At 61.5% G+C, this 24,860-nt stretch overlaps 2 protein-coding genes across 3 annotated transcripts; one reads left to right on the top strand and one right to left on the bottom strand.

Moving 5' to 3' along the window:
- The first annotated feature begins 8,526 nt into the window (after positions 1 to 8,526).
- BIRC7 (baculoviral IAP repeat containing 7) lies at positions 8,527 to 13,320 on the top strand. The gene is made up of 7 exons (XM_019637152.1): positions 8,527 to 9,163; positions 10,048 to 10,147; positions 10,452 to 10,533; positions 10,638 to 10,683; positions 12,007 to 12,078; positions 12,311 to 12,509; positions 13,241 to 13,320. The coding sequence occupies exons 1-6, from the start codon at positions 8,527 to 8,529 to the stop codon at positions 12,502 to 12,504; spliced, it is 1,131 nt and encodes a 376-aa protein (XP_019492697.1). The 3' UTR covers positions 12,505 to 12,509; positions 13,241 to 13,320.
- Positions 13,321 to 13,926: 606 nt separating this feature from the next.
- On the bottom strand, positions 13,927 to 24,842 carry NKAIN4 (sodium/potassium transporting ATPase interacting 4). Of its 2 annotated transcripts, XM_019637139.1 has the most exons (7): positions 24,703 to 24,842; positions 20,464 to 20,601; positions 19,484 to 19,564; positions 18,229 to 18,423; positions 16,913 to 16,973; positions 15,506 to 15,590; positions 13,927 to 14,428 (listed from the first exon to the last, which is right to left on the bottom strand). In XM_019637139.1, exons 1-7 carry the CDS (start codon positions 24,754 to 24,756, stop codon positions 14,419 to 14,421), a joined length of 624 nt encoding a protein of 207 aa, XP_019492684.1. In that variant the 5' UTR covers positions 24,757 to 24,842; the 3' UTR covers positions 13,927 to 14,418. The 2 variants fall into 2 exon arrangements, with proteins under 2 accessions (XP_019492684.1, XP_019492685.1); XM_019637140.1 differs by lacking the exon at positions 15,506 to 15,590.
- Positions 24,843 to 24,860: the final 18 nt, after the last annotated feature.

Here is a 24,860-nt window from a genome sequence, read left to right as displayed (position 1 = left end):
GGGGACGCGACGCCCGGATGAGTGCTCGACTCCGATGGCGGCAGCGGAGGCGACGGCGGCGGCGGTAGCGGCCGCGGCGACAGCGGGGACGAGGCAGCGCGACGTCAGCGCGCGCGGGGAAGGCCGGGAGCGCCGACGGGCCGCCACGCGCTGCGCCTGCGCGCCGCCGCCCGCTAGGACTGATCTCGCGCAGGGGTCCCAGCATCGCGCGGCGTGGGCGGGGCCGGGGCGCGCCGGGAAGTCACGTGGGCTGCAGCGGAGCGATACTGCCCCCAAGAGGCACGTGCGGGCATAGGCTGTGAGCCCCGGGATGTGAAGAAGGGGAGCCAGCAGTGCGGCCACCCGCCTAAAGCCCTCACTCAGGCTGGGATCCAGTCGACCCTGCTGCTCGCCCAAAAGCCCCACCGACATCCCTCAGAGGGGCCCTGGGTTCTTGGGGCGCTCCTTCTGGGCTTCCTGAGTTTTGTTTGTGGCCTAGCCTTCTGCAGCGGCTGTCCCCCCCCCCGGAGCCCTGGGCTCCAGCATCCCTGAGGGTGCTGCTTTGCACACGCTCTGTTGAGTCCCCCAAGGAGCTCCCCAGTTGATAGCTAGTTTGCATGTTACATTCTTGACCCCGGATTTCACTACAGGGAGGGAAAGCGGGTTCAGCCCTGCACTGTACCCGAGACCAGGAGCCACAAGGGGCCTTTTGGTCTGTGTTCAAAGATGGACAGCCCCTTCCTGGCTCTAACTTCCTGAGGGGAGCCCAGGTCTCATTCCCAATCACTCCCACCCCACGCAGGGCGCCCAGCCTGCATACCCACCCCCAGATCCTGGGCCCCTGTAGTGGCCACTGTCCACCACGGCTTCCTCTTCAGCTCTGGCAGGTGTGATGTCTTCCGGAGGCCCTGATCTGTGTCCTGTCCTCCTCCTGCTGGGAGAGAGAGTCCGGAATGCTGGCTCAGGGTGGGGTGACAGGCAGGGTCATCACGGGAGCCGTCCCCCAAGCAGGGCCCAGCACGTGGCAGCAGGCAGGGTGGATGGGGACTGCTGGGATCACTGTGGGATCCCAAGACAGGCTGAGCTTGAACGGCACTGCAGGGACAGCATGGGTGGTGTACCAGCAACATCCCTCTCAAATGCGGGGGAGGTGTGGACAGCACCAATGGGTGGTTGGCCACGTGGGAGGACTGCTCCGCCAAACCCTCATCACTGGCTTCCCTGGGGCCCTGCCTGCCTGCCAGGTGGAAAAGTCAGGCTGGGCACAGGCTAGGAGGCACGTGATGCCCGAGATGAATCTGGGTCCAGTGGGACTTTGATGTACTTGGGCCATCGGCAGCTCATACCACGATGAAGTTTGTGCATGTGGGTCCAAAAATGAATGGCACACATCCAGAAAAGCAACAGACATGGAGAAGACACACAGGGATGGTGGCTGACAGCAAGATTGCTGAGGGGCGGGGCCATGCATCTCAGGGGTGGAGCAGGGGGACACACATCGGGCAGTCCTCCTGGGCCCAGAACGCTCTTCCGACCCAGGACCAGGAGAATCCCTGTGGTCAGAGCCTGGACGGTCAGCCCTCTCGGAGCCCCTGTTCCTCTCTCCCCAGGTGATGTCCCTCAGGCAGGAGAGCACAGTGATCAGGACTGGGGTTTGGGGCCACACAGCAGGTATGGGTCCTTCACCCACCTGTGCTCCCTTCTCTGCTGTGGGAGGAACAGCCCCACTCTTTCAGGATTAGCATGAGGCATAAACGAGGCATGTGCACCCTTGGCATCAGGCCAGACCCACAAACACCAGCTGTTAGCTGCTCACTTCACCCGCAAATGCCCAAGCAAGCTGAGCCAGCCTTGAGCTTCGGTGATTTCTTGGATGCAGCACGCCGGTCGGGGGGCTGTATGAGTTCTCCGTGCCTGCTCTATAAAGGACCTCAAACTGAGTGGCTTAAAACACCGGAGATTTATTCTCTTCAGTTCTGGAGGCCAGAATCCAAAATTGGTTTCCCTGGGCTGAAATCCAGATGTGAGCAGGGCCGCACTCCCTCCAGGGGCTTCAGGGGAGGGACCTTCCTGCCTCTTCCAGCTCCTGGTGGCCCCAGGTGTCCTCAGCTCTCTGGCTCCTCCTCACATGGCCTTTTCCCGTCATCGGAGGCAGGGCCCACCCACATTCAGCATGACCTCATTTTAACTTCATTCTATCTGCAAAGACCCTATTTTCAAATAAGGTCACATTCAGAGGTGCACAAATTTTGAGAGACACTATTCAGCCTGGTACAAGGGTCACAGGTGATGTCAGCTGGAAAATTTGGAGGCGAGCATCCAGGGGCTGAGCTGGGTTCCACTCACAATGTGGAAAGAGTGGCCCCCGAAACTAGAGGACTGAGAAGCGGTTATGCAGGCTGCTGGCTAGGGAAGGTGCAGGCCGGGTCTGAGAGCCACCACCCGGCCCACCCCAGGCTGCCACCCCATCAGCTGGGAAACCTGGCAGTGCTCTGTGCTGACCATGGCCATGGAACAGAGTGAAGACCGCCCAGAGCAGGGCACAACCTGGGTCCCAGCCAGCAGGGTATGTAGGGCCCCAAAACAACCTGAATGCAGGGACTACACGGGCCAGGACCAGAGCTGAGGCCACCCTGACCAGCCCAGGGGGAGGCCTTTTTGCCTGCTAGGCCAGTCACAGAGTCTGGAGCTGAGTGTCCTCTAACTGCAGAGAGCCACTGTCATGGTCCAACCATGAAGGGGGTGGGAGAACCTTTCCCAGTCTCGCTCTCCTAGCCCAGCGCCTCTAAGACACGGAGGTCAGGGCCCTGCAGGTTGGGAACAGAGCAGCTCCTGGTATAGGGGGGTGGGGGTGGGGGCTCAAATGACACTGACCAGCTCAGGCTTTGGAAGAGCACGGGAACCTGGGGCAGCGGTGGCTCGGCTTTAGGGCCGGTGCTGGGACCCAGGATCTCCCACTGCCTCGGACACTCCACACCTGTCCCCACCTGACTACTGCTCATCCTTTGGCCTCAGGGAGCAGCCAAGCCCATGCAGGCACATGGCACGGGGGGCCCGCCTGCCTTACGTGTCAAATGTCAGAGAGAGCCCACCCCATCCTCGATCCTCCACCTAAGGCAGGCCCCCCTCCTGCTGTATTCCGGCCATGCCCAGCCAGAATGGGATTTTTCTAAACGTTGCTAGCTAGCATTAAAGAGGTTTTTTATTTATCTCAAAAGCATACACTCACGTGGTTAAAAACCTCATTTTTGAACTCAAAGGTACAAGGTGGGCGGCAGAAGGTACCACTGCTGTCCCAGGTTCACTCCTGAGGGATCCGGGGTTCCCTGTACCCTCCGCCCAGGCTGCCCGTGTAAGTGTAGGTCTGCCTGTCACCCGCCCCACTATTCAACCAGCACATGGCTGTCCCACTGAACATCAGCGCCCACTCCCCACTGCCCATGTCCCTGCCAAGGTCATTCCCAGGCCATTCAAGTTCCAGTCTCGCTGTAGTGAGTGTCCTGACCCTGGTGCACAGGCACACCTGAGCAAGGACACGTAGAGCGAGGTTCCTGTGCAGAATCACCAGGTCAGAGGGCCCTCTCATGAGCCACCTTCATGATGTTGGATCTTGCAGATCACCACCAGAAGAGGTTGTGCCCATTAGCCAGCAGGGACACCTTCACTGGAGCTGGGGGGCGGGGCCTAGAGGCTGGTGGCCCTGAGTTCAGGTGACCACCTGGCTGGAGTAATCCACCGCCCCAGGTGTTGGATGTGGCTCACCCAAGAGCTGGCCTCTGAGAGCCTGCAAACAAAGACCCCCATCCACTCAATGGCATCTGCCACTCCCTGGTCACCTCCGCAGCTAAATGCCAGGCTCCTCCGGAATCAGCGGCCTTCTTCAGGAAGCCGCCTCCTCTGTGCTTCCTGTGGAGCTGCGTCTTCCCCACAAAACCTGCTTGTGTCCTCGGGGCACCCCCTGCTCCCCTCAGGAGTGACCTTGGCGTGCTCCTGTGACACACAGCCTCCTCTCCAGACATCTGATTGGGTCATTCACTCCAGAAGTGTTACATGCCCAGGCCAGCGACTGGTGCCCAGCAGCCTCCCCTGTCCTCAGCGGGCATCCCTAGGCTCTGCCTTCTCTGCCCGACTTCCCCGAGGGCCTGGCACCCCTCTCCCTGCTTCTCCAGCAGCCAAGGGCACTGTCTTAACTCTACTCTGACAAGGGCACCTTGTGCTTCAGCACAAACTGTCATCTGTCCCCAAAGACAGCGCCACGTGGTCTGGTGCCCCGGCATCTTGAGGGGTGGGGTCAAGATGTGGACACACCTGCCTGGTGGCCAAAGTGACAGCTGGAATAGGGCTGCTCGGCAACCCCGTCCCAGCTCAGGTGGCACTGACCTTGGCAGAGACGAACCTTGGCACCTGCTGCAAAAGCTCCTTGCACTGCCCTGGCGAGGAGAAGCGCCTCCTCTGGGGACCAGGAGGGCAGCTCCCAGCCCGGAGGCCCAGCGGGACCTGTTCCCCGCCTCCCGCCATCTCGCTCTCAGGCCCTATCTTGCCATTTACCACTTAATACCAGGCTCCCGCAGGCAGAACACGGACCCTCTGTGATTTCATGTTCACGCCCAGGCCCCCGCTGGAGTGAGGAGTGGCAGTGGCGACTGGCCAGAGGAGTGGGCAGCTGAGATTGGTTCCAGGGGGTGCAGGGAGGCCCCAAGCCCCCAACACATGCTCCTTTGTCCCATTGGATGTGACTTTACAAAGCAAATGTAAACACAAAGGATGTCAAGGTGGGGCCTGCAGAGCTGTACCCCCAAGCACTGGGTGCAACGCCGCGAGGCCAGCTCTGGTTTGAGGGGCCCCAGGATGCCATGAGGACTCTCCACTGAGGTTCCCAAAGAGGGGGGGATGACAGGAGCTAGTGTGGCCAGAATGGGGGTGGAGGGCAGCACCAGGAGGGTGAACAGGGGCCAATGTGATAAGGCCCTGCATCAGACAGCAAGGGCCACAAGTGGCCTGGAAGGGTGGGGCCTGGATGGCTGGGCCAGGGGCCTGGGAGGGCGGCAGGAGTGAGGGTGAGCAGGGCCAGCCCTGGAGAGGGGACTGGGACCTGGCCCGGCTGGGGGAGCGGCTGGCACCTGAGGGGCCCTGGGGGCAGGTAAGGAGAGTCAGGCTAGTGAGAGACACCACTGCTCTCTCCTCGAGTGACTGTCCTGGGAAGGGAAGGCCCTCCACATGGCATGGCCTGCTTCTTTTCATGCCCAGCCATCATTCGTCCCCTCCTGTCAGGTGACGCATCTCGACATTCGTCTGGGGAGCTAGCAGAGTCACCACATGCCTGCTGAGCCTATGCTCAGCCCCTGCCCCAAACAGTGCCTCCTTGTAAGCTCGAAAATCACGAGTGTTAGGGACCCAGAGAGACAGAAGGACAGACGTAAGCCGCTCACCCCCGGAGCTGTTCCTACGTGGAGTGGGGAATGCGGGCTAGCCTCCCTCCCTGGAGCCCCACCCGTGGGCAGTGAGTGCCCTGATCTGCCTGCCCTTCCTGAATCTGACCCCACAGGGCCCTGGATCCCTGGGCTGCGTATGGGGCCAGAGATGGGGCCTCCCAAGTCTCCAGATGAGGCTCAGATGCTCCCTGAGAGCAGGGTCGGTCGGTGGACGTCCTGGGCTCTTGCAGGACTGTGGGGTCAGAAGGCTGCTGCTTACCCTGTCTCCTCCCTGCACACCACGCCTTCCGTCCATCCGCAGCCTAATGACTCAGCTCCCAGGGGCACCTGGGCTTGGGCAAGGACGGGGAAGGAACCAGGCTCAGCTGTGCTGAATGGTCTTCAGGGAGAAGCCAATTGTCCTGCCCAGGCCTGGGGCCATGCATGCCAGGAAATAACCTGAGTTAACAAGCCTGAGGCCATGAGGGCTGGGCCACCTGGGCAGCCCTGAAGCTAAGGGCCAAACAGCTGCGCTCGGGCCCTCAGCTGGGTTAAGGGCGGGTGGGCCCAGCCTCAGAGGTGGCGAGGAGCCCTGCTGCGCTGCCTCAGCTCAACTCTTCCTGCGCCCCCTGCTGGCATCTCCCGGCTCTGCCCACAGCTCTGTCCCTGGCTGGCGAAAGGCAGCCCAGCTGCTGGGGGCTCACAGGCTCCATGGCCCCCCACAAGGGCACCTGTGGCAATGACCCTGAGGAACACAGCCAATATCGGTGCCTCACCAGCTCCCTCTGGGTGCTTCCCACGGTGACCCCAAATAAAGCACTTACAGCCCAGCCTTGGTGTCTGAACCTGCCCTGGAGAGCTCACCCTGATTCAGGGGTGGAGGTGGGAGGTACAGAAACAGTCCTCTAAGGGTGAGATGAAATAAAAATCCATCCTTTCCCTCGCTTCCCACCCTTCTTTCCACAAATCTTTGAGACACTGTGGCCGAGGCCCCTTCCAGGCTCTGAGGACCCCACGAAGAACCACAACACTCGTGGTTCACACCCTCTCACGCTGATCGCCCTGGCTGCCTATGGCTGACTCAGCCCAAACTTAGTGCCAGCCGTGCCCACTTGTGCTGACGCTGCGATGCTTCATCTGGCTTCTGGTGGCAGCTGAAAGGACAGCTCCTTCATACCCATCAGCGAGGAGCCCAGCTGCAGCACCTGGTCATAGTGAGGTCCCTGAGGGAGCTCGGGCCGCCAGCTACGCATGGTGGGGGGCCCAGCGCCAGGTGGGTGTCCGCCTTCCTACCCCTTCAGCCCACGCCTGCTCTTGCTGCATTCCTGCTCAGTGGCCCCTAACACATTGCCTGCCACCCTGTGGCCACTTGCCAGGATTTGCTGCAGGAAATCAGGTGGCTCAGGCCTCTGATAGGAGAGGGCTTCGGGACTCGCTGGGACACTGGCAACATTAGGACTGAGCTGCTGGTGTAGCCAGATTGGTGACAGGATGTCCTGGAACGGAGGTCGGCAAACTGCGGCTCGCGAGCCACATGCGGCGCTTTGGGTACGTACATGTGGCTCTGAAGCAAAACTGAAAATGAACATAAAACTATCGTAGTTTCATTTATAAAATTTTTAAAGGCTATTATTCACATAATGATGATTTCATTTGTTTTATGGCTCTCGAATAATTTTTAAATTGTTGTGAGGGACAGGACTGGCTCTTCCGTCTCAAAAGCTTGCCGACCCCTGTCCTGGAGGGTGAGGTGGCAGTCTACCCACGCCCCACCCCCACCCCACCTGCGGGGGCATGAGGCACAGGTGTGGGCCGGTATATAGGAGCACCGGCTCCCGGCTGCTTGGTCTGTGTGGCTCGTGCAGCTCCGTGTGGTAGGTGAGTGAGGGCAGCTGGGGCTGGTGCCGCCATGCCCGGGGTGGGTTATGAACCTCTTCTCCCAGCTCCTTTGGGACTGTAGCACTGCCCACCCTGCTGGCCTGGACCTGGGGACCCCATCCCCTATTAGCAATGGCCCTGTGCAGCCTGGTTCTCTTTTCATTCTTAACTAACTTGTTTTTAAAAAGGCTGACACGCTGAGAGCCCCACAGTGGGCTGACCGGATGGGAACCACATGGAAGAGTGTGAGGGATGACGGGTTAGGGCCTGAGCAGGGAGGTGGGGTGCATTCCTGGCGGGGACTGTAGGGGTGGAGGCCTGGCACCCCATCCAATCGCCCTCTGGCCGCTTCTACGCCAGAGCCTTTGGGTCCTTGGGACCCCGCCCTGCCCACCTAGAAGCCCCAGCCCTGCTGAAGTCACATCCCTTCACCACCTTCCCTAACTGCTGGACTGGGGAACTGGGGTCCCTGGACTTGGACTGGTTAGCAGAGACCATGTGGCTGTGTCCAGGTTTGAGGAAAGCCACTCAGGGAAGGGGGGCTTGGACCTGGGTCTGGAGCTCCCCAGACCGGGACCCAGGGTTCTACTTCAAATGGGAAAACTGACCTTGAAATGTGCCTGATTCCAAAGCTCCTCCCGAGGCCAAGGGAGGTTAGGGAGGTGGTGGCCCATTCAGGACTAGTCCCCTCCCCAAAGCCTTGGGAACCTCGGGAAGGGTGCAGCTCCCTCTGGCCCCCTCTTTGTGGCCTGTGGTGAGAGCTGCCCACAGGCCTGCTGAGGGACCCCTGCTCCACCTGCTGGGCACAGGGATGTCTCAAGCCCCCTTTGGTTCCAGGGTTCAGAGCAGGCGGACATCTAGGTGACCAGCTCCAGGCCCAGGCCCAGCCCTTCACTAGATGCCCCTGCATCCTCAGGCTGCCATGTCATCCCATGAGGGGGTTGTCCCTCCCCCCCCCCACCCCGTCCCGGGCAGCACTTACTACACAGTTCAGATCGCCTGGAACCTTCTGCTTTCAGAGGCTGACCCTGGCGCCAGGCCTGGGAACCCCGCGCTGCCAGCTTCCAGCATCACCACGCCAACAGCTTCGCTCCTCCCTTCTCGCCCCCAAGGTCCTGGAGCCAGTGCCGGCCCTTTGCCGCCTTGGGAGGGGTCTCCGGGCTCTGGCCTCTCCCTCCTTGTCCCCGGAGGCACTGCCCACCTCTGTCTACTGGAGGGAGCCCTGTGGCCCCCGCCGCCCCGCCTGCTCGGGAGACGCATGACACCCCCCCGCTGCAGAGAGCGCGTGATGCTGGCTGCCACCCTGGCCCCCTCCGGGAAGCGGCGGTCCCCCCGGTCCCCCTGGCCCCTCCCCAACCTGGGGCACTGTCCCGCCCTCTTCTCCCTGCTGTTCGAGGCAAAAGCCACCGCTGACCCCAGGCAGGGCCCAGGGGTCAGGAGCCCTGGGGCAAGCCGAGTGGGCACATTCCGGGACTGGCTGTCCAGGGGCCTCGTCACTGCAGCGGAACTGGTCAGCGCTGGTTTTTCCTCCATGGAGCCCGAGGACACAACCCAGTGCTGGGGCTGGAGCCCAGAGCTGTGTCGCTGGGCAGCTAGAGGCAGCCCCACACGGGGGCACTGTGTACCCCACACTCTGTGTGGCCATGTCCTGGGAAGGGATGCTGGGAGTGCCCTGTCCTGGGGAGGCCAGGACCACGTGGACGGGCAGATCCTGGGCCAGCTTCAGCCCCTGATGGAGGAGGAAGAGGAGGCGGGGGCCGGGGCTGCCCCATCTGCGAGGCCCGCCTTCCCCGAGATGAGCTCCCATGAACTGCGGCTGGCCTCCTTCTATGACTGGCCTCTGACGGCTGTGGTGCAGCCCGAGCTGCTGGCCGCTGCTGGCTTCTTCCATACTGGTGAGTCCCGCGGGCCTGGGTGCCAGTCAGGGCCCCTTTGGACTGAGGGAGCCCAACCACAGCAGGGAGGGTCCGGGCCTGATGAAGATGGGGCAGGGGTCCCACAGCCTTTCACATCTGCCCCCAGCCCTGGAGTCTGGGCACATGCTCCAGACTGTGACAACGGTACTTGGGGGGGGGGTGCAGAACACACAGGACAGTCGGGCTCTGGCAGGGTGGTCAGTGGTGGGACAGCTGGAGCCGCGAGGAGGAACGTCTGTGGGCCCCTTGGGGGTCCAGGGACAGGCTCTCAGAGGTGTGGTGGTGGGACATGCCTGTAGCAGCCACCATCTGCAGTCTGCACCAGGTGACAAACCTGTAGATGGTGGGGAGTGAGGCGGAGGTGGGGGCCACCAGGGGATAGAGAGAAGAGGGACCCCCCACCACCCAAATGGAGGTTTGAGCCTGGCAGTCAGCCTCCCCTTCTCTCCAGCACTGGGGAACTATCCTGGGGAGGTGGCACCTGGGTAGAGGTGACAGGGGGGTGGGGTACTTCCAGCCCCACCTCCAAGGCTCCCCGATGCCCCTTCCCCACTGCCTGCCTTCCCATGAACCATGCAAATGTCCGCTCCATTCCTTTCACGAATGTTCTCAGTCCTGGCTATCGTCCAGGCATCGTTCTCCCGATTTCACATTTGAGAAAACGGGTGCACATGAAATCTGAGAACGCTGAGCAAGGGGGGTGACAGGCCAGTGGGAGCCCCCAAGGCTCTCGATTAACCTCCGAGAGCCCCTGACCCTTAAGGAAAGACCACCTGGGAGCCCCTGTCTCCAGCCTGGGGGACATACCTGGCCTAGCGGAAGTGGCCGGGTGTGGGCAGGGCCAGTATCTCTGCTCCTCACAGGCCAACAGGACAAGGTGAGGTGCTTCTTCTGCTACGGGGGTCTACAGAGCTGGGAGCAAGGGGATGATCCCTGGACTGAGCATGCCAAGTGGTTCCCCAGGTAAGGGCCCTGCAGGACTCCGCTGTCCGGGGGGGCGTCTGGTCTCGGGATGGGGACTCCTCTGGAGATGGCACTTCTGCTGTTTCTTCCTTGATGCTCAACAGAGGCGTCTTCCAAAACAGCCTTCTCTGCAAGTGCCCACCACTCAGGGAGCCCCAGTTGCCCTCTGCAGGGCACTGTGAGGGAGGCAGGAGTGGAAGGCAGGGCCCCAGCCCCAGGGCCTTCCCAGCACCTGGACTTGACTGAGGGGGTTCTCTGGTAGCCCAAGCCCACATCCATGCGGCATCGAACTCACTCTCTTCAGGTGTGAATTCCTGCTCCAGACAAAAGGAAGGGACTTTGTCTGCAGCGTCCAGGAGTCTTGTTGCCACCTTCTCAGCTCCTGGGTGAGTCCTGCCACTCCTTAGGGCTGTGGGGTCCAGATGGGGGGTCTCTCCCACCCCTGCTCCTCCGTGTACTCAGGACACAGATGTTCTCTGGCTCCTTCCAGGGCTCATGGGAAGAACCAGAAGACACAGCCCCCAGCAACCACTCAGGTGAGCCGTGGCCCATGCTCTGCCCCCTTGGGCACCTGCAGCCTGCACTGTGACCAAGGCCTTTGGGTGTCCCCCTGATGCCGGACAGCAGGGAGAGTGAAGTCTGCTTGCCCGGGTGTGAGGGTGCTGTCTGGGCTTATTTCACGGGGGCTGCGCGTGTGTGTGTGTGTGTGTGTGTGTGTGTGTCCGTGTCCGTGTCCGTCCGTCCAGGGCTCCAGGTGAGGCCAAAGCAGTGCCCTGCAGCATGGGCATGGCCAGTCCCAGGGCAGGTGACAGGAGCACGGAGAGGAGTGCACCGGGTGTGCTCAGCTGGGGCAGCCACCAGCCACAGCCCAAGCCAACCCGGCTGCAGTCGCGAGCCCACAGAGGAGCCAGCTGCTCTGAGCTGGGCTCTCCACGACTGGGCCTTGTGCGGCGGGGGGTCGAGGGGCTCCAGGGACTCCAAGGTTCAGATCTGGCTCTTCTATCTGACTCTAGAGCAAGGAACTTTTGCTTTCAGAGCCACATGCCCTGAGGTGTCAGGTGGGGACAGTGTCAAGCCCATCTGCAATTAAACAGGGTCCATATGATGCTCGGGGAACAGCTCCTGGCACTGGGGCTCTGTCCGCAGGGGCTTTGCTGGCCATTTCCTGCTCTCCCTGCTTGGCAACTCCTCTGGGAACACAGCCCCTCTCTTGAGAGGGTCTGGCTCTTTGCAGCACCTCAACATCATGGACGCTGATGGAGCGGCCGTGATGGCAACAGAGGCCCCTTGTGTTGAGGTGGCTCTCGTGATTGGCCTTTCTCATGATGCCCAGGTCCTGGTCTCCCCTTGCTTTGCAGATGCCAGGGGTAGCCAGGAGCAGTCTGAGTGCAGCTGGCAGGTGGCACTCCCAATGGGCTTTGGGTGGGGTCAGTGAAATGGATGTGCTGCTGGGCAGTGCCAGTCATTATGTCCACATCGCAGCTGTTGGCCAACCTGCTCCAGGAAGAGAACGAGGGCTGGGCGGCGGGGGTCAGACACCTCCGTTCTGTACACAGCGCCCGCCTCCCTCCTAGTTCCTGCCCTGATCATCACTTCTGGGCTCAGCCCCCTCACTGCCCCCACAATGCCTGGCAGACACAGCACGTGTGGCTACTGCACGAGGGGCTGGACGGGTAGAGTGCCCTGCAGAGTGGGCTGTGGGCATTCTGAATGCTGAGGTACGAATGGTGTCAGGAGCGTGGGCTGGTACTGTCTCCTCTGTCGGAACTGGACTTTGCGGTGGCCAGCTCTGTCTCTGGACCTAGCCTCACTTTCCCCTGGGGGGCCTAGGTCTCAAGCCTATTCCTAACTGCCCACAGCTCCTGTCCACCCGGGCCCTGAGCTGCCCATGCCCAGAAGAGAGACCCAGTTGGAGGGTGCCAGGGAGCCAGGTGAGGGCAGGAGCCACCTGGGGACGGGGCCTGCGCTTCTGCATTCTGGGGTGGGAGGGGTGGGCGCTCCTGGGGCTGGTTGATGCCAGATACTGTGTGTGGCTCCGGTCCACCTCCTCCATCGGCCCAGTACAGAGGTAGTCAGGGTGTGGGGCGGTGTCACGGGCCCTCTGTCTTAGGGGAACCAGGTGAGGCGCAGGCCCAGCGGTGCCTGAGGGTTTTGAGCCCCCAGCAGCCCGGGACACAGAGGAGCAGCTTCGGCGCCTGCGGGAGGAGAGGACCTGCAAGGTGTGCCTGGACCGCTCCGTGGGCATTGTCTTCGTGCCCTGCGGCCACCTGGTCTGTGCTGAGTGTGCACCCAACCTGCAGCAGTGCCCCATCTGCAGGGCCCCTGTTCACAGCCGCGTGCGCACCTTCCTGTCCTAAGCCAGGTGAGTGAAGCTTCCTTGCTGGGCCAAGTGAGCGTTTGGCCACAGAGCTACCCACAGGCAGGTCCCAGTCCAGCCTGACATGGGTGTTTGAGATGTCAGACGGGCCTGGACAGTGAGGCCAGGCACGCACAACACTGCCGTCCTGGGGCAGGCCTGGCATTGTTGGGACCTGAGGCTGCAGGAGGCGGCACTCCCTCCACTGCAGCCCCGGCACATGTGCCCGGCAAGCCCGTTACACCCCTTAGCTTCTTGCTCTGAACCTGCTCAGCACACCACCCTGGGGCCACTACCATTCGGCTTGGGCACATTGAACCACACCTGGAGGGCACATCTCCACCTCGATCTTCCTCGTAGTCAGGAGCAATGCCTTCTGTCCAGCTTGGCACCCAGGGCTGTAGCCACGCCAAAGGGACGAGGGCATTGGTGGCGTGTGGAAAACACACGGTGGGGGGAGGGGCTGGTTATGAGGAAGGGCCCAGGACCCTGGACGGGTCCTTAACCTGGGAGCCCAGGCTGGTGGAAGTGGGCGGTGGGCGGTCTGTGTATAGACCTTTGGTTCTCACAGAAGGGGGGCAGGAGCCTGGCCTTCTCAGGGTTCTCAAGGGCCCGTGTGCCCCACGATCACCCCATGAATCTTCCAGGGCTAGAAGTGTTAGGGAAGGGAACTCCCTGGGGCTGAGGGTCCCTGGCCGAGGACAGAGAGCTGCTGACTCATCCCTGTCCTCCCCCAGGCGCTGCAAGTGTGGCCTCCGTGTGGGCGCCTGTCCATCTCAGCCTGTCCTTTGGACCACACGCTAACCGCCTGGTTCCTGACCCGCAGCCCAGGGTGGACGACGGAGCTGTGGGTGGCTTGGCATGAGGGGTGGGGTGCTTTTACCTGTTTGGATGCTTTTGAAGATTCACAATAAAGTGCTAGTTTTTCCCTGATGGTGCCAGCAGCCCGTGTTTCAGAACCTCCGGCCCACCTCCCACCCCACCCTGCCCCCAAAAGCATCTGTCCCAGCCCCCCACTCCCTCTCCTCACCAGCAGGGCACTGACCAGTCAGCCCACTCCAGGTCATTCCCCCAAATGCTTCCTCACATTCAAGGGCACTCCTTCCATTCCCTTCCCTTTTCTAGTCTTATCTTTTCAGCATTTTAAGGATTCTAGAATCCACTCGCGAAGGCCACTTCTGAGACTGAACTTGTAATTACCCACCAAGCCCTGCCTCTTAGGGAACATGGTTCATTACCTACTTGGTTCCTTGGGGACGCTGTAGGACTATTTGCCCAAGTCGCCTCTTGGGACCCATTCCAGGCCCATCAGGAGGAAGTGTCCAGCCCTATGGGCAGAAGGGGCTGGGCTCCTGGCCAAGCCCAGGCTCCATCATCCGAAGCACCTGAGGCGGGGTGGGGGGCTGTGCCTGGAGAGAACTCAGCCAGTGTGAGCAGTGTTTAATCAGGGCCACCCTCGGTGGGGCACATGGGCTTACATAGACCTTCGAGGTAGGGTCACACTTTCCTGTCTCCGGTCCCTGTGACTCTGTGGCCAGCCCCTCACCTCAGCAGTGTGTGCAGCTCAGGGCTAGCACCCGAGGGAGGGGCCCATCGGACAACAGTCCCAGGCCTGCTGTGGACCAAACGTGGTCCCAGAGCTGCCGGACACAGGAGATGAGGTTTTCCTTGGTCTCTTTCTTTCTTTCTTTCTTTTTTTAGAAAAAGGCAATTACAAACTCCTTTGAAGTTACAGCCATCCTGGCCTGGTGCTGGCCTGCTACTCCAGCTGGTGTTCACTTGACCTGGGGCAGGTGCTCTGGCCAGCGGCAGGGCCCTGGGAGCAGGGAGGCCCGGGAGGCCCACTGCCTGGAGTCCCCTCATCATCCGCACGGGTCAGAGGCTGGATGCAGGAGCAGGACTGGTGCGTCTTCACTTACGCAGGCCTGCGGGGGGAAGCGGGGGGTGCAGGGGTCAGAGCCCCTGGGAGCTGCTCTGGGCAGAAGGGAGGCTCAGGTGGGCTACAGGGCTGCAATCCTCGGGGATGTCATACCCTCTTCCTCTGGAGAGATGGAAATGCAAATAGAACAAAATCCAAAGGGGGAGGGCTTTGGCAAAGGGGTCAGGAGTGAGGGGCTGGGGTTTCCACCCGGGCAGGTCAGGCCTTGTCCCCAGACCTCCTGGTGGGGTTTGAGCAGGTGTGTGTTGGGGGGCTCCACAGCTGGAGGAAAATCCCCTGAGTCCTTTTCAGCCCAGAGTACTCTTTCAGAGCCCCATGTGCCCCATCACCATCTCTCATACACCCTGCCCCGGTTAGGGGGCCTGGGTGAGGCCTCTCCGTCAGGGATGCTGGATGCCTGCTATGTCTGATGGCCTTGGGTGGTGGGAGGCCTTTACTTATGGGGTAGAAAGGCTGGGGAGCTGCCAAGAGGGCCATGGTCCCCAGGGGATGACTGCAGGTGTGGCCCTGAAGGGCAGGCTTGTCTCTAAGGCACAAGTAGGAGGAAGAAAGCACAGCCACACTGAGAGGACCACCAGCCGCAAATTCTGACCCCAAATTTCAGGATCACACGTGGGGCAGGGTTGGTGGCAGAGGCCTAGGCACCCCTCCCCCCAGCCTGGGGTGTGCAGGGCGTGGATACTGCCCTTCAAAAGGGGAGCAGTCTGTTCCTCCAAAGACAGGAAAACGACACCCAAACGTCCTGCCACAGTGAGACGTTGCCTCCCCGGGAGGTGGCCTATTGGTGTCCCCCACCCCAGCCTCCTTGTACAAAACCAGCTCAGACCCAACTCTCACAGACTCTGCTGGACTCAGAGCTCCAGGGCGTGGGGGCCAAGCCCCAGAACCTCTGCCTCCCCACCCAGCCCAGAGACACATGGAGCAGATCTCAGAAAAGGGGACAGATGGATGATGGACAGACAGATGGACACCTGGTGAGGCTGCTTAAGGAGAGGAGCCTTGTGGCTGTGCTGACCTGACTGGCCAGGCCCAGCCGGGGGCAGGCTCTGCTGCCCATACTTACAAGTACGCCTGCTTGAACAAGAGGCTGGAAGGCTTTTCAGTGACATGGTAGAGAGGAAATGGATCAAATCCACCAATGAAATCAACTGAAAAAAACCAAGACCCAAATAAAACAAAACCCAAACAACGGAAAAGATGGCAGATGGAGAACACAGCCAACCACAAATACTTGTGCAGTGATGGCAGGGGCAGAAGCAAGTGGAGGGGGGCCCCGGGAGGGTGACACCACCCCAGGCCGGCTCAGGCCTGGGGACAGAGTGCTCTGGGTGATAGATAGCGCAAGTGTCTTCCGGGGTGAAATGTTTCAATGGACGCTGGCATGCTCAGCCAGGGTATGTGGCCTGGGGAGCCCGGATCCTCTGAGCCTGGGGTTTGGGGGGCTGCACCATGCCCTGTAGGCTCTCCTAGTCATGCCCCCGTCATGTTCACAAACGTCACTCACCCGCCCCTTGGAGCAGTCTGCACAGCTAGTGGGTGACAGGGGCTTTCGGGGCAAACCGAATGCGTTTCTGAACCCCCAGGCTGGCTCCCGTCCTAGAATGTGTTAATGTGACTAACACCCGAAGCCCTTTTGTGTCCTCCCAGCCAGCTGTGTTCTGAGAGTTGGTTGGGTGGCCACGCGGCCCGAGGGCTGAGGAGAGCTGGGAGTCGGTCTGGGAGCAAGTCTGGTCTCTGAGCCACATGGTGCCACTTAGACAAGTGGACTGCCCACCCCAGAGCCACCTGACCCCTGGGACAGAGGCTCTGACTTCCGCTCTGATTCCGACCCCAGGGGAGGGTGTGTCCACAGGTGTGCCCAGCCCCCTGCCCACCCTGGCTTTGTCCTTCTCTGCAGGGTCTTGCCTTGAGACCATGTCACAGCCATGGGTAGTCAGGGCCTGTGAGGGCGGCTGAGTGTTACAAATCAGAGGAAGTTGAAAGGGGCTCGCAGTGGAGGGAAAGTGAAAATGCTGCTCAGTTGGGTCCAGGCCAGTACTGAGGGCCTGGGGAGATGTCCAGCCAGCAGGGCCCGGTTCTCAGCTGCAAGGAGGCAGAGTGGCCCATTCCCCATAGGTCTGAGCCACCTGCAGCAGCTGTGGGGGTCGTGGGAGCCAGCCTTACTGCACAGGAGCCCACAAACCTGCAGGTCTTGGGGTGAGCTGACACCTGGTGCCCACAGCCTGGGACCCCTCCTCGTCTCTTCTCAGGTGGCTAGACCATCCCCCTCTCTGCTCATGCAGAGAACCCTGTGGGCACGGGGACCCATCTAAGGGGGGGGTGTCTCAGGCTGCCCACAGCAAGGCGGGGGAACTCGGAGACACCACCTCAGAGGCCAGCCCTCTGCTCCCCTCTCCCTTCCCCACTGCCTGGCAGGGCAGGGCTGCGTCTCTAAGGGGCTTTTGAGGGAGCCTGCCAGCCATACACTTACAACTGTCTTCTTCCTCCGTGAAAACGCTGACCACGTAGCAGGCATAGACAAAGCCCACCAGCTGAAAGACACCGAGAGGCCGGGGTGAGGACACCAGGTGAGGCTGAGGAGCATCACTGCGAGACGTGGCCAGACAAGCATCTGACTCCCCCAGTGGGGCTGCCCCAGCCCCCGCGGGTGAGGGGGCGACGCATGGGTGAGGGCCTCCCGGGGGTGAACGCTGGCTACTGGACAAGTAAGCCAGGAAGATGACCAAGCCCTGAAGGCAGAAGCCCGTCACCAGAGATGCTCAGACTTAAGGGGAAGGCGGGCAGGCCTGCATTATCCCCCCGAGAACCCCCGGGCACCAGGCCTCCAGGAAGAAAGGGCTCCAGCTGAGATGGGGCAGGGCTGGCACTGCCCATGGACGGACCCCTCTACACTTAGTGGCCTGGGGACACTACCCACGCGGTAAGTCACTCCTGAGCATAGCCTCTACCACCATCAGGGAACGGCCTCCTCTTTGATGAGAATGAGGGGGACCAGCCTTGACTCAGCCAGGGCTGACAGACGTGCTGGGAAGCTCAGGTTTGTGCCCCCTAGTCTTCATGGCCCCCCTCCTTCTGAGGGGAGGACTGCTTGCCTCGCTATTGAAGCACAAACTTGAGAAGCCTTCCCCAGCTGCGTGGGTCTCGGGGGGAGGGCGCCCTGGCGGATGAAGGAGCCCAGAGCCCGGGAGCTGGCCGTGGTGCTGAAAACGCCTCCTGCAGCCATGCTCTTCCTAGGGAGGGGGTGCTGGGGAAATTGCCCCCACCACCACACCTCTGCCTTTCCACAGCCCCCTCCTGTCCATCCTCCCAGCTCCCGCTGCAGCTGCTCCATGAAGCTCTCCCGACGTCAGCAGGACCTGCAGTCCCCACTCTCCCAGCTCTGGGTGCTTGCCCGGGCCGAGCTCTCCGGGTTTCTCCCCTGCCCCCACTGCCCTGGAGGGGACAGACTGCAGAAGCCCCAGTATCCCCGGCCCCACAGCACCACAAGAACATTCAGGTTCTGTCCCCTTGTTTCAGCCTCATGCTGCCCCAGGGTCACAGTGGGACCTGAGCCCATTTTACAGAGCGGACACTGAGGCTCTGGTGGCTCAGGACACACAGGTGGGAAGTCGAGGGGAGTCCTTAACCTGTCTGGCAGAGATGGGGTGAGGAAGGACATTCTGCCCTGGTAGAGGATGGCATGGCTCTCTGCAGGAAAGGCCTGGGACCTGGTCATCTGGGCCCCGTTTGTCCCACAGCTGGGTGAGCCCCCTCCCCTGGCACCCCATGCCCCTCCCCCATGCTCACCGCCACCAGGATCTGCAGGGCGCTGTGCAGGGCCTCCACATAGCTGTGCTCCAGGACGCAGCTGACGCCTGACACTGTGGCCTGGCCACTAGCGGGTCGGAGGCCGGCTGCTGGCTCCTCTCGTTGACACCCAGGGCCATGCTCGCGCCACCAGGAGCGGTGCCGGGAGAGGTTGAAGGTCAGAAGCTCACTGTCCTGGGGGCAAGGGGGTGGGACCAGGTTAGCACTAGGGATACCACCATCCCCCACTCACAGCTCAGCCTGGGCTCCCTGAGAAGGGCGAGGGGTGCCCTGCCTCCCTGCCTCCCTGCCTCTCCTGCCCGGGGGCCCCCTTGGGCTCCAACCACGAGTGGCAGGGCCACCAAAGCCCTTCTAGCTGCTCCCCAGGTATCCAGGCCTGTCTCTGCTTGCCCTCAGTCCTTGGCTCACACCCCCTCCTCTGGGAAGGCCTCTCTGGCCAGGACAGACCCCCAACAGCACGTTCTCAGGCGCCCTGAGCCCCTCCTTCACATTTCGGGCCAATGTCCCCATTGCATGTATTACATATGTCTGGCCCAGGAGTGGCCCCATGAATTAGGGCCAGTTGGCTCTGCTGACCACCACGCCTGGCACCTGGAGTCAAACCCCAGCCCCATTCCTGGCTCTTTCAAGACCCACCTCTGAGCCTCATGCAAGGATGAAAAACAAACGCTATGTGCAAAGTGCCCCCGATAGCCTCTCAGGCAGAGTTTGTTCACCAAGGACACTCCTGGTGAAACGGGACGTGGGTGTGGTCCCCCCACCCCCTCTGCAGGAGAGACCCATGGACTTCACCAGTGTTTGAAAGAATAGAGCAGCCCAGGTGGCAGGAGGGTAGCGTTGCTCTGCCTGGCCTGGCCCCCCGAGGTGGTGTTCCCACCTGCACACCTCTGCCAGGGCTGGTCTCTCTGCTCCCTGGCCCCTGGCCCTTACTCTCTTTTCAGGTGCTGCCCAGGCTCGGAGGCTCCCTCCTCCAGGAAGCCTTCCCTGGTGCATCTCCCCCCAGCTGGAGGCCTCCAATCCACAGATACCCGCAGCCCCTCACCCACCCATCAAATCACTGGTCATTCCCCAGACCTTTACTGAGTCACTGCTGTGGGTCAGGACTGTTCTGGGGGCCATGAGCAGACCCAGCCCTGCCTCTGTGTGTGCCTGTGAGGGGTTAGACAACTAACACATGTGGTGCCCCCATGGCCACACCCCTCCATTTGCATGAGTGTCTCTGGACTTCACTCACCTTTGAGAGGCCCCCCACTTCCAGGTAGAAGCAGATGATGAAGATGTTCCAGGTGACCCAGATGGCCACCCATACAGCGTACTAGGGAAACACAGGGGGTGGGCAGAGCAGGTGAACCCAGCTCTCCAGGAGGAGGGGCCCACCCTGCTTTTGCCCGTGGGGAAGACGCCATGGAAGCCTCTGCAGGGGCAGTGGAGCTGCTCCCAGGTCTCAGTGTGGGGCCTTCCCGCGCTACACCAACAGGGCAACGGGGCTCCTGCTTTCTGCTTTGGAGGGGTGCCCAGGAGGTGGGGCCGCCAGGAACAGCCAGCTGTGGGGGACCCTTTCCTACTTCACGTTCTGGCCCAGAGATGCCTGTGGCCCATCCAAGGTGGACGAATGACAAGCAAGGGCATGAGTGGTCTGAACTGCAGAGTGGCCTGACTCCCCCAAATCTCCGTAAAAGAGCACTCCAGAGAGTTGCCAGCTGGGAGTAGAAGGCTACGGGCCAGCACCTGCTGCTATAAAGTCTTCCAGGGGCACCGCACGCCCGCTTATCCACTACTGCTCAGGGCTGTGCCTGTGCCACGGCCAAGGCTGTGGACCTTTGCAAGAGAAGTTTGCTACAAACCCCAATCTAGACCAGTTATCTTCCTCTGCACTTGAAAATGCTGCACTGATCAGAGCAAACCTTGCTGGATGTCATTCAAGCTTCTGCAGGGGCAGGACGGCAGCATGCAGGGGCCCGGGCTGGGGCACCCCAGGTCCAGTCCTGCCCTGGGCTTGGACACCTGCTCTGTGCCTCAGTTTCCAGGTCGGAATTCTAGATGTCTGGGTTGTGGAAAGGTTTGAGCCTGGTGGTCTGGGAAGATGGTGAGTGGCTAAAATTCTGGCCTTCCCGGGTGTTCTGGTGGTTTCTAGGGCAATATGCCACCGGAGGGCCCCATGCTGGCCATCCAGCCCACTTGCCTGCAGCAAGGGGCCCAGCGCAGAGGACTCACCAGCACGATGTAACGAGGCCGGTACTGGATGGTGCCAAAGAGCCCCAGGATGACCATGACGATGTGGGTGAACGTGGCCAAGATGGGGGCCCACTGGTAGCCCAGGAAGTCGAACACCTGGCGCTCCAGGGCAGTGACCTAGGGCAGGGCCAGCGTGTGAGGGGCAGCGGAGCCCTGAGGGAACTCCTGCCTAATCACCCCTCTGGAGGGCCTGCTGTGCTCTTGGCTCTTCCAACAAAAGTCTCCAGATGAGTCCACCGGCCCCCACATCTCTCCACTGGGTGTTCCTTCTGCTTTGATAGGTCCTCTTGGAGAAAACCCCCACCCTCAGCTGCTGCTTCCTCTGGACAAAGAGAACTTGAGGGGGGGGTTTGCACACAACGAACACAGGGCGGCAAGTGCATGCAGCATAGCACCGGAGCTCCACAGCTACACCTTCCGTCTGCTGGGCTCTCTTGTGCTTTGGGGACAAGGAGGGGCAAGGCTGCTCCTGCACTTTGAGGCCATTCTCACCCCTCCAGCTCTGTAGATGCCGACCCTGTAGGAACGGCTGACAGAGGACCAACTGGAGGAATCAGATGCCTAAGGAACTTGATGTTTTATATATAGGAAAACCAGCTGGTTCTGAGCTGTCATGATTCCAGAAAGCATTCATTCATTCATTCATTCATTCATTCATTCATCATGTTTGTGGGCCGGGCCATTACACACGCTGGTGTAGAGGAAACACTGGGAAAAAGTGCTGCGGAATCCTTTGCATCCAGAGAGGGCTGGGAGGGACCCGCTGCATCCTGGAAAGACGGTTGTGGAGGGAGGACAGCATCCCGGCAGGGCAGTTCCCCGTGGTGCGCATGGCTGCATTCCACTGTGGGCTTACTGTGCACCCAATGCTGTCGGCACTGGGAGAACTAGAGGCCAGTCCCTGACCCAGAGTGACCTCTGGTGGGTGGGCTGGGGGCCACTCGCTGAACTCTGGGACTAGGGGAGAGCTCTGAAAGGTGGGGGAGGGACGGGGCGCCTCCAAGCAGGCACCAGGCATTATAGGGAGAAACAAGAGTCTTCTCACAGCTGGTCACCACACACCCTTCCCCGAGATTGGACAGCTGTAACCAAGAGCGCACAGAACTGAGACAGAGGGTGGGGGCAGGATGGGGCACCCAGGAGCAGCCTCCACCTCCCACAGGGTCCCCCAGCATTGTGACGGGAAAGAGCCCAGCAGAGTGAGCCTTCATGGGTTTCCCTGGGGTCACTGGGCCTACTAGCTACAGATGCCTCGACCTCAGCCAGAGCACTCGACCCTTCCCCACCCCCCAGCACCCCTTTGCTTGCTCTCGACCTGTGTCCTGGAGTCCTCGTGGGACCCCGACCGGTCCCCAGAAACAGCTGCTGTGGGTGTGTCCTGGGCACTGTCCAGGTCACTGTGGATGGCCCCAAGGGGGTGGCGGCTATTTCCAGGAGGTCTTGTGCAGGGGGACATTCCAAGCATGACCTTCAGGGAACTGGGGTCAGCCCTTGGAGACAGCTGGGCGTGGAGAATGGGAGCAGGCCTGCCTGCACACATGGCACGGGGAAATTTCCCACGGGATGTGCTCCCCAGGCTCTGGCCACCTTCCCTCATGTCACAGCTTGTCCTACCTGCAGGCCTGCCGCGGGTTGCTCTAGATGAGTCCCCTTGAGGCTGTGACTGCAGCTAGGAGGTGGTGGGTTTGTCCCCTCCTGAGAGGCGAGGCCCACTGTCTCCAAGGATAACCAGGGTCGGCCAAGTGGCCGTGAGGAATCTCAGACACTCCTGGCTGTGTGAATTCTGCCTGACTTTACCCCTAGAGCCCCATGCGCCTGGCACAGAGAGTGGGTTCGTAGCCTGGATTGAAATGAGAGTCTTGCACGCCCTTGTTAATGGCTAAATCTGAGGGGTGGTCTTCAGGGGCTGCTCCCAGAAGGGAGACCCTGCAGCACGGGCGGAGGCTGTGTGGGGGTCTCTTTTTGTCTTTTTTGTTTTTAAGCCAAGACACAGGAAGGCTGGGGGCTGCGGCCATTCTCAAGTCAGGGAGGAGATGAGTGCCGCCCACCACCCGAACCCTTTGCTGAGTCCTCCCTCCCGTCTTGTCACCATGGCAGGGCACAGCCTGGGAAAAAGCTTCAATGCTCGGCAGGCTCAGAGCAGGCAAAGTTCACGCTATTCTTCATAGAAGGCTCTGAGAGGACATGCTCAGGCCTTCGTCCCGTAGCTGGGTAACGAGGAAACTCTCACGCTTGTCAAAAAGAGAAAAGAAAAGCCACAGGATACCCCCGCGGGCTTCCCCCTCAGACCCCTCACCCCGCACACAGTGACCAGAGTGGTGGGTGATGTCAGGCCTCCTCTTACTCTGCCATCCCCTCCACCCGGCAGAGGAGGGACAGAGGACAGCCAGGACAAAAGGCTTTTCACAGCTCCCTGCTGGCCTTGTGGGGACACAGCTCTGGCCAGGCCCTGGGGCTCGCCTGGCTGAGACTAAGAGTCTGCCAGAAGCCCCATGGCCCAGGGAACCCTGCAGCCCTAAGCCAAGATAACCCCTCCCCCTTAGCTGCAGCCAGATTTCCAGGGGCCTGCGGGGGCGCCTGTCTATCCTCTGTCCACTGTCCGCTTCAGAAGTTAAACAGGCAATGTTACCAGACCTGACCCTTCCGAGCACAGAGGCCACACCCCTCACCCAGCACATCCACTTCTCCTGCCTGGAATCCCAGCCCACTTGTCCACCCCAAGTGCCTCCCACACACCAAACTCAACACATCGAAACCAAACCACAGTCACAGCATTCCCAAAACGCTCTGCTTCTTATTGTCCAGACACTGCCTCCTAAGGGGGTTACAGCCGGAGGGAGCCTCTCACCTAAAGACAGTGAGTGGCAAGGCTTGCAATAGCCCCCTACTGCCCGTGGGCCTCATAGCGTTTTGTAGTGTAGGGCCTCTCCCAGCCTCATCAGCACAAACCCTGCAGACCCCATCTCCCTCCATGCTCCCCATTGCCCCACCCCTCAGGCTTCCACAGCAGAGCCTGCCCCACAGGGAGACTCTGGCAGCTTCCTCCAGGGAGGACACACCAGGCAACGTATCTCAGCCCCCTGCCAGCTTGGCCAGAAGGCCCTGCCCCCAGGCAAAGGACAGGACATCAACCCATGCACAGCCACGAGTGCAAGAGGACTTTCTGCTCACAGCCTCTCTGAAGCAGCCCCTCTGTCCTCCTGGACCCTCCCTTCAAGAGGAGGAAGCTCCCAGCCCAGCAGAGCCAGAGCAAACACAGTGAGGCCTCAACAAAGCAGAGACCCAGGAGCCCAGTCCTGTATTTAGCCCCCTCCCCCAGGGCAGCGGGCTCTGGGAAGGGGTATGACCTGGCATCCTGGAGCTCCAAGAGCAAAGTGGAAACTTGGCTAAGGGGTGGCCAAGTTCTCCACAAAGCTCTGTGTCCAGCGGCCCAGCTAATCCGGGACACAAAAGACGCTCAAGTGCAGGCCTGGTCACTGGCTCCAACCCCCACCCCCCCTCCAGTCCACTCTCCATCTCTCCGGGGGAACCCTCCTCCAGCTTGAGGGACGCCTGGGAGGGCAGGGCCTGGCTCAAGCCCCCTCCCAACACACACACACACACACACACACTCACACACACTCACACTCCCCATCTCCCAAGCACTCCCCACCCAGGGGGCTGTCAGGCCGCAGAAACAGAACTCCGCTGCTCATTCGGGGCCTGGCGCTGGAACACTCGCAAGCTCTACTTGCGCGCGCACTCGGAGCCACACACACCTTCCCCGACACGCGCGGACCGCTCGCGCAGCAGCGCCCCTCCCTGACCGCGCTGCGCCCACGGGACTTGTTGAGTTCCCGACCCAAGGCGCTGGCGAGAGCAGGATCCAGGCGCCCCGCCGCCCGAAGGCTTTTGTTCCGCGCGGGCCCCTTCCAGCCGCTCCCCAGCACCTGTCCCTGCCGCTGGGGACATTGCGGCCACCCCCGCGCGTGCACACACAGCAGGACGCGCAGAGCGGGCCGGAGGGGCCGGAGGGGTCGCGCCTAGGGCATTGGCTTCCCACGCCCCCCGGGGCGGCGGCGAACTTCAGCCTCAGGAGCCCGCGGGTCCCAGCGGTCCCCTGCAGGGAGCTCCCCCAGGCTGGCGCGGACCCAGCGAGCTGGGCTTGGGGCGGGGGACGGCGCCCGGACCCCCTAGAGCGCTGGGACTGCGGGGGTCCGAGGAGAGGCCGGCACTCACCAGCTGGAAAGTGCAGAGGAAGATGAGCGTGCAGCGGCCGGAACAGCAGCCCATGGCGCCGCCTCTGCTGTCTGGACCCGGAGCCACCCGCAAGGGGAGCCCGGCGTCTGGGCCCACGATCCTGCCGCCCCCGGCCCCGCCCCCGCCCCTGGGCCCCG

Source organism: Hipposideros armiger, unplaced genomic scaffold (assembly GCF_001890085.2).
Source record: "Hipposideros armiger isolate ML-2016 unplaced genomic scaffold, ASM189008v1 scaffold_32, whole genome shotgun sequence".
Taxonomy (NCBI): Eukaryota; Metazoa; Chordata; class Mammalia; order Chiroptera; family Hipposideridae; genus Hipposideros; species Hipposideros armiger.
The sequence above is the reverse complement of the archived record's forward strand: the minus strand, read 5'-3'. Positions and strand labels throughout refer to the sequence as shown.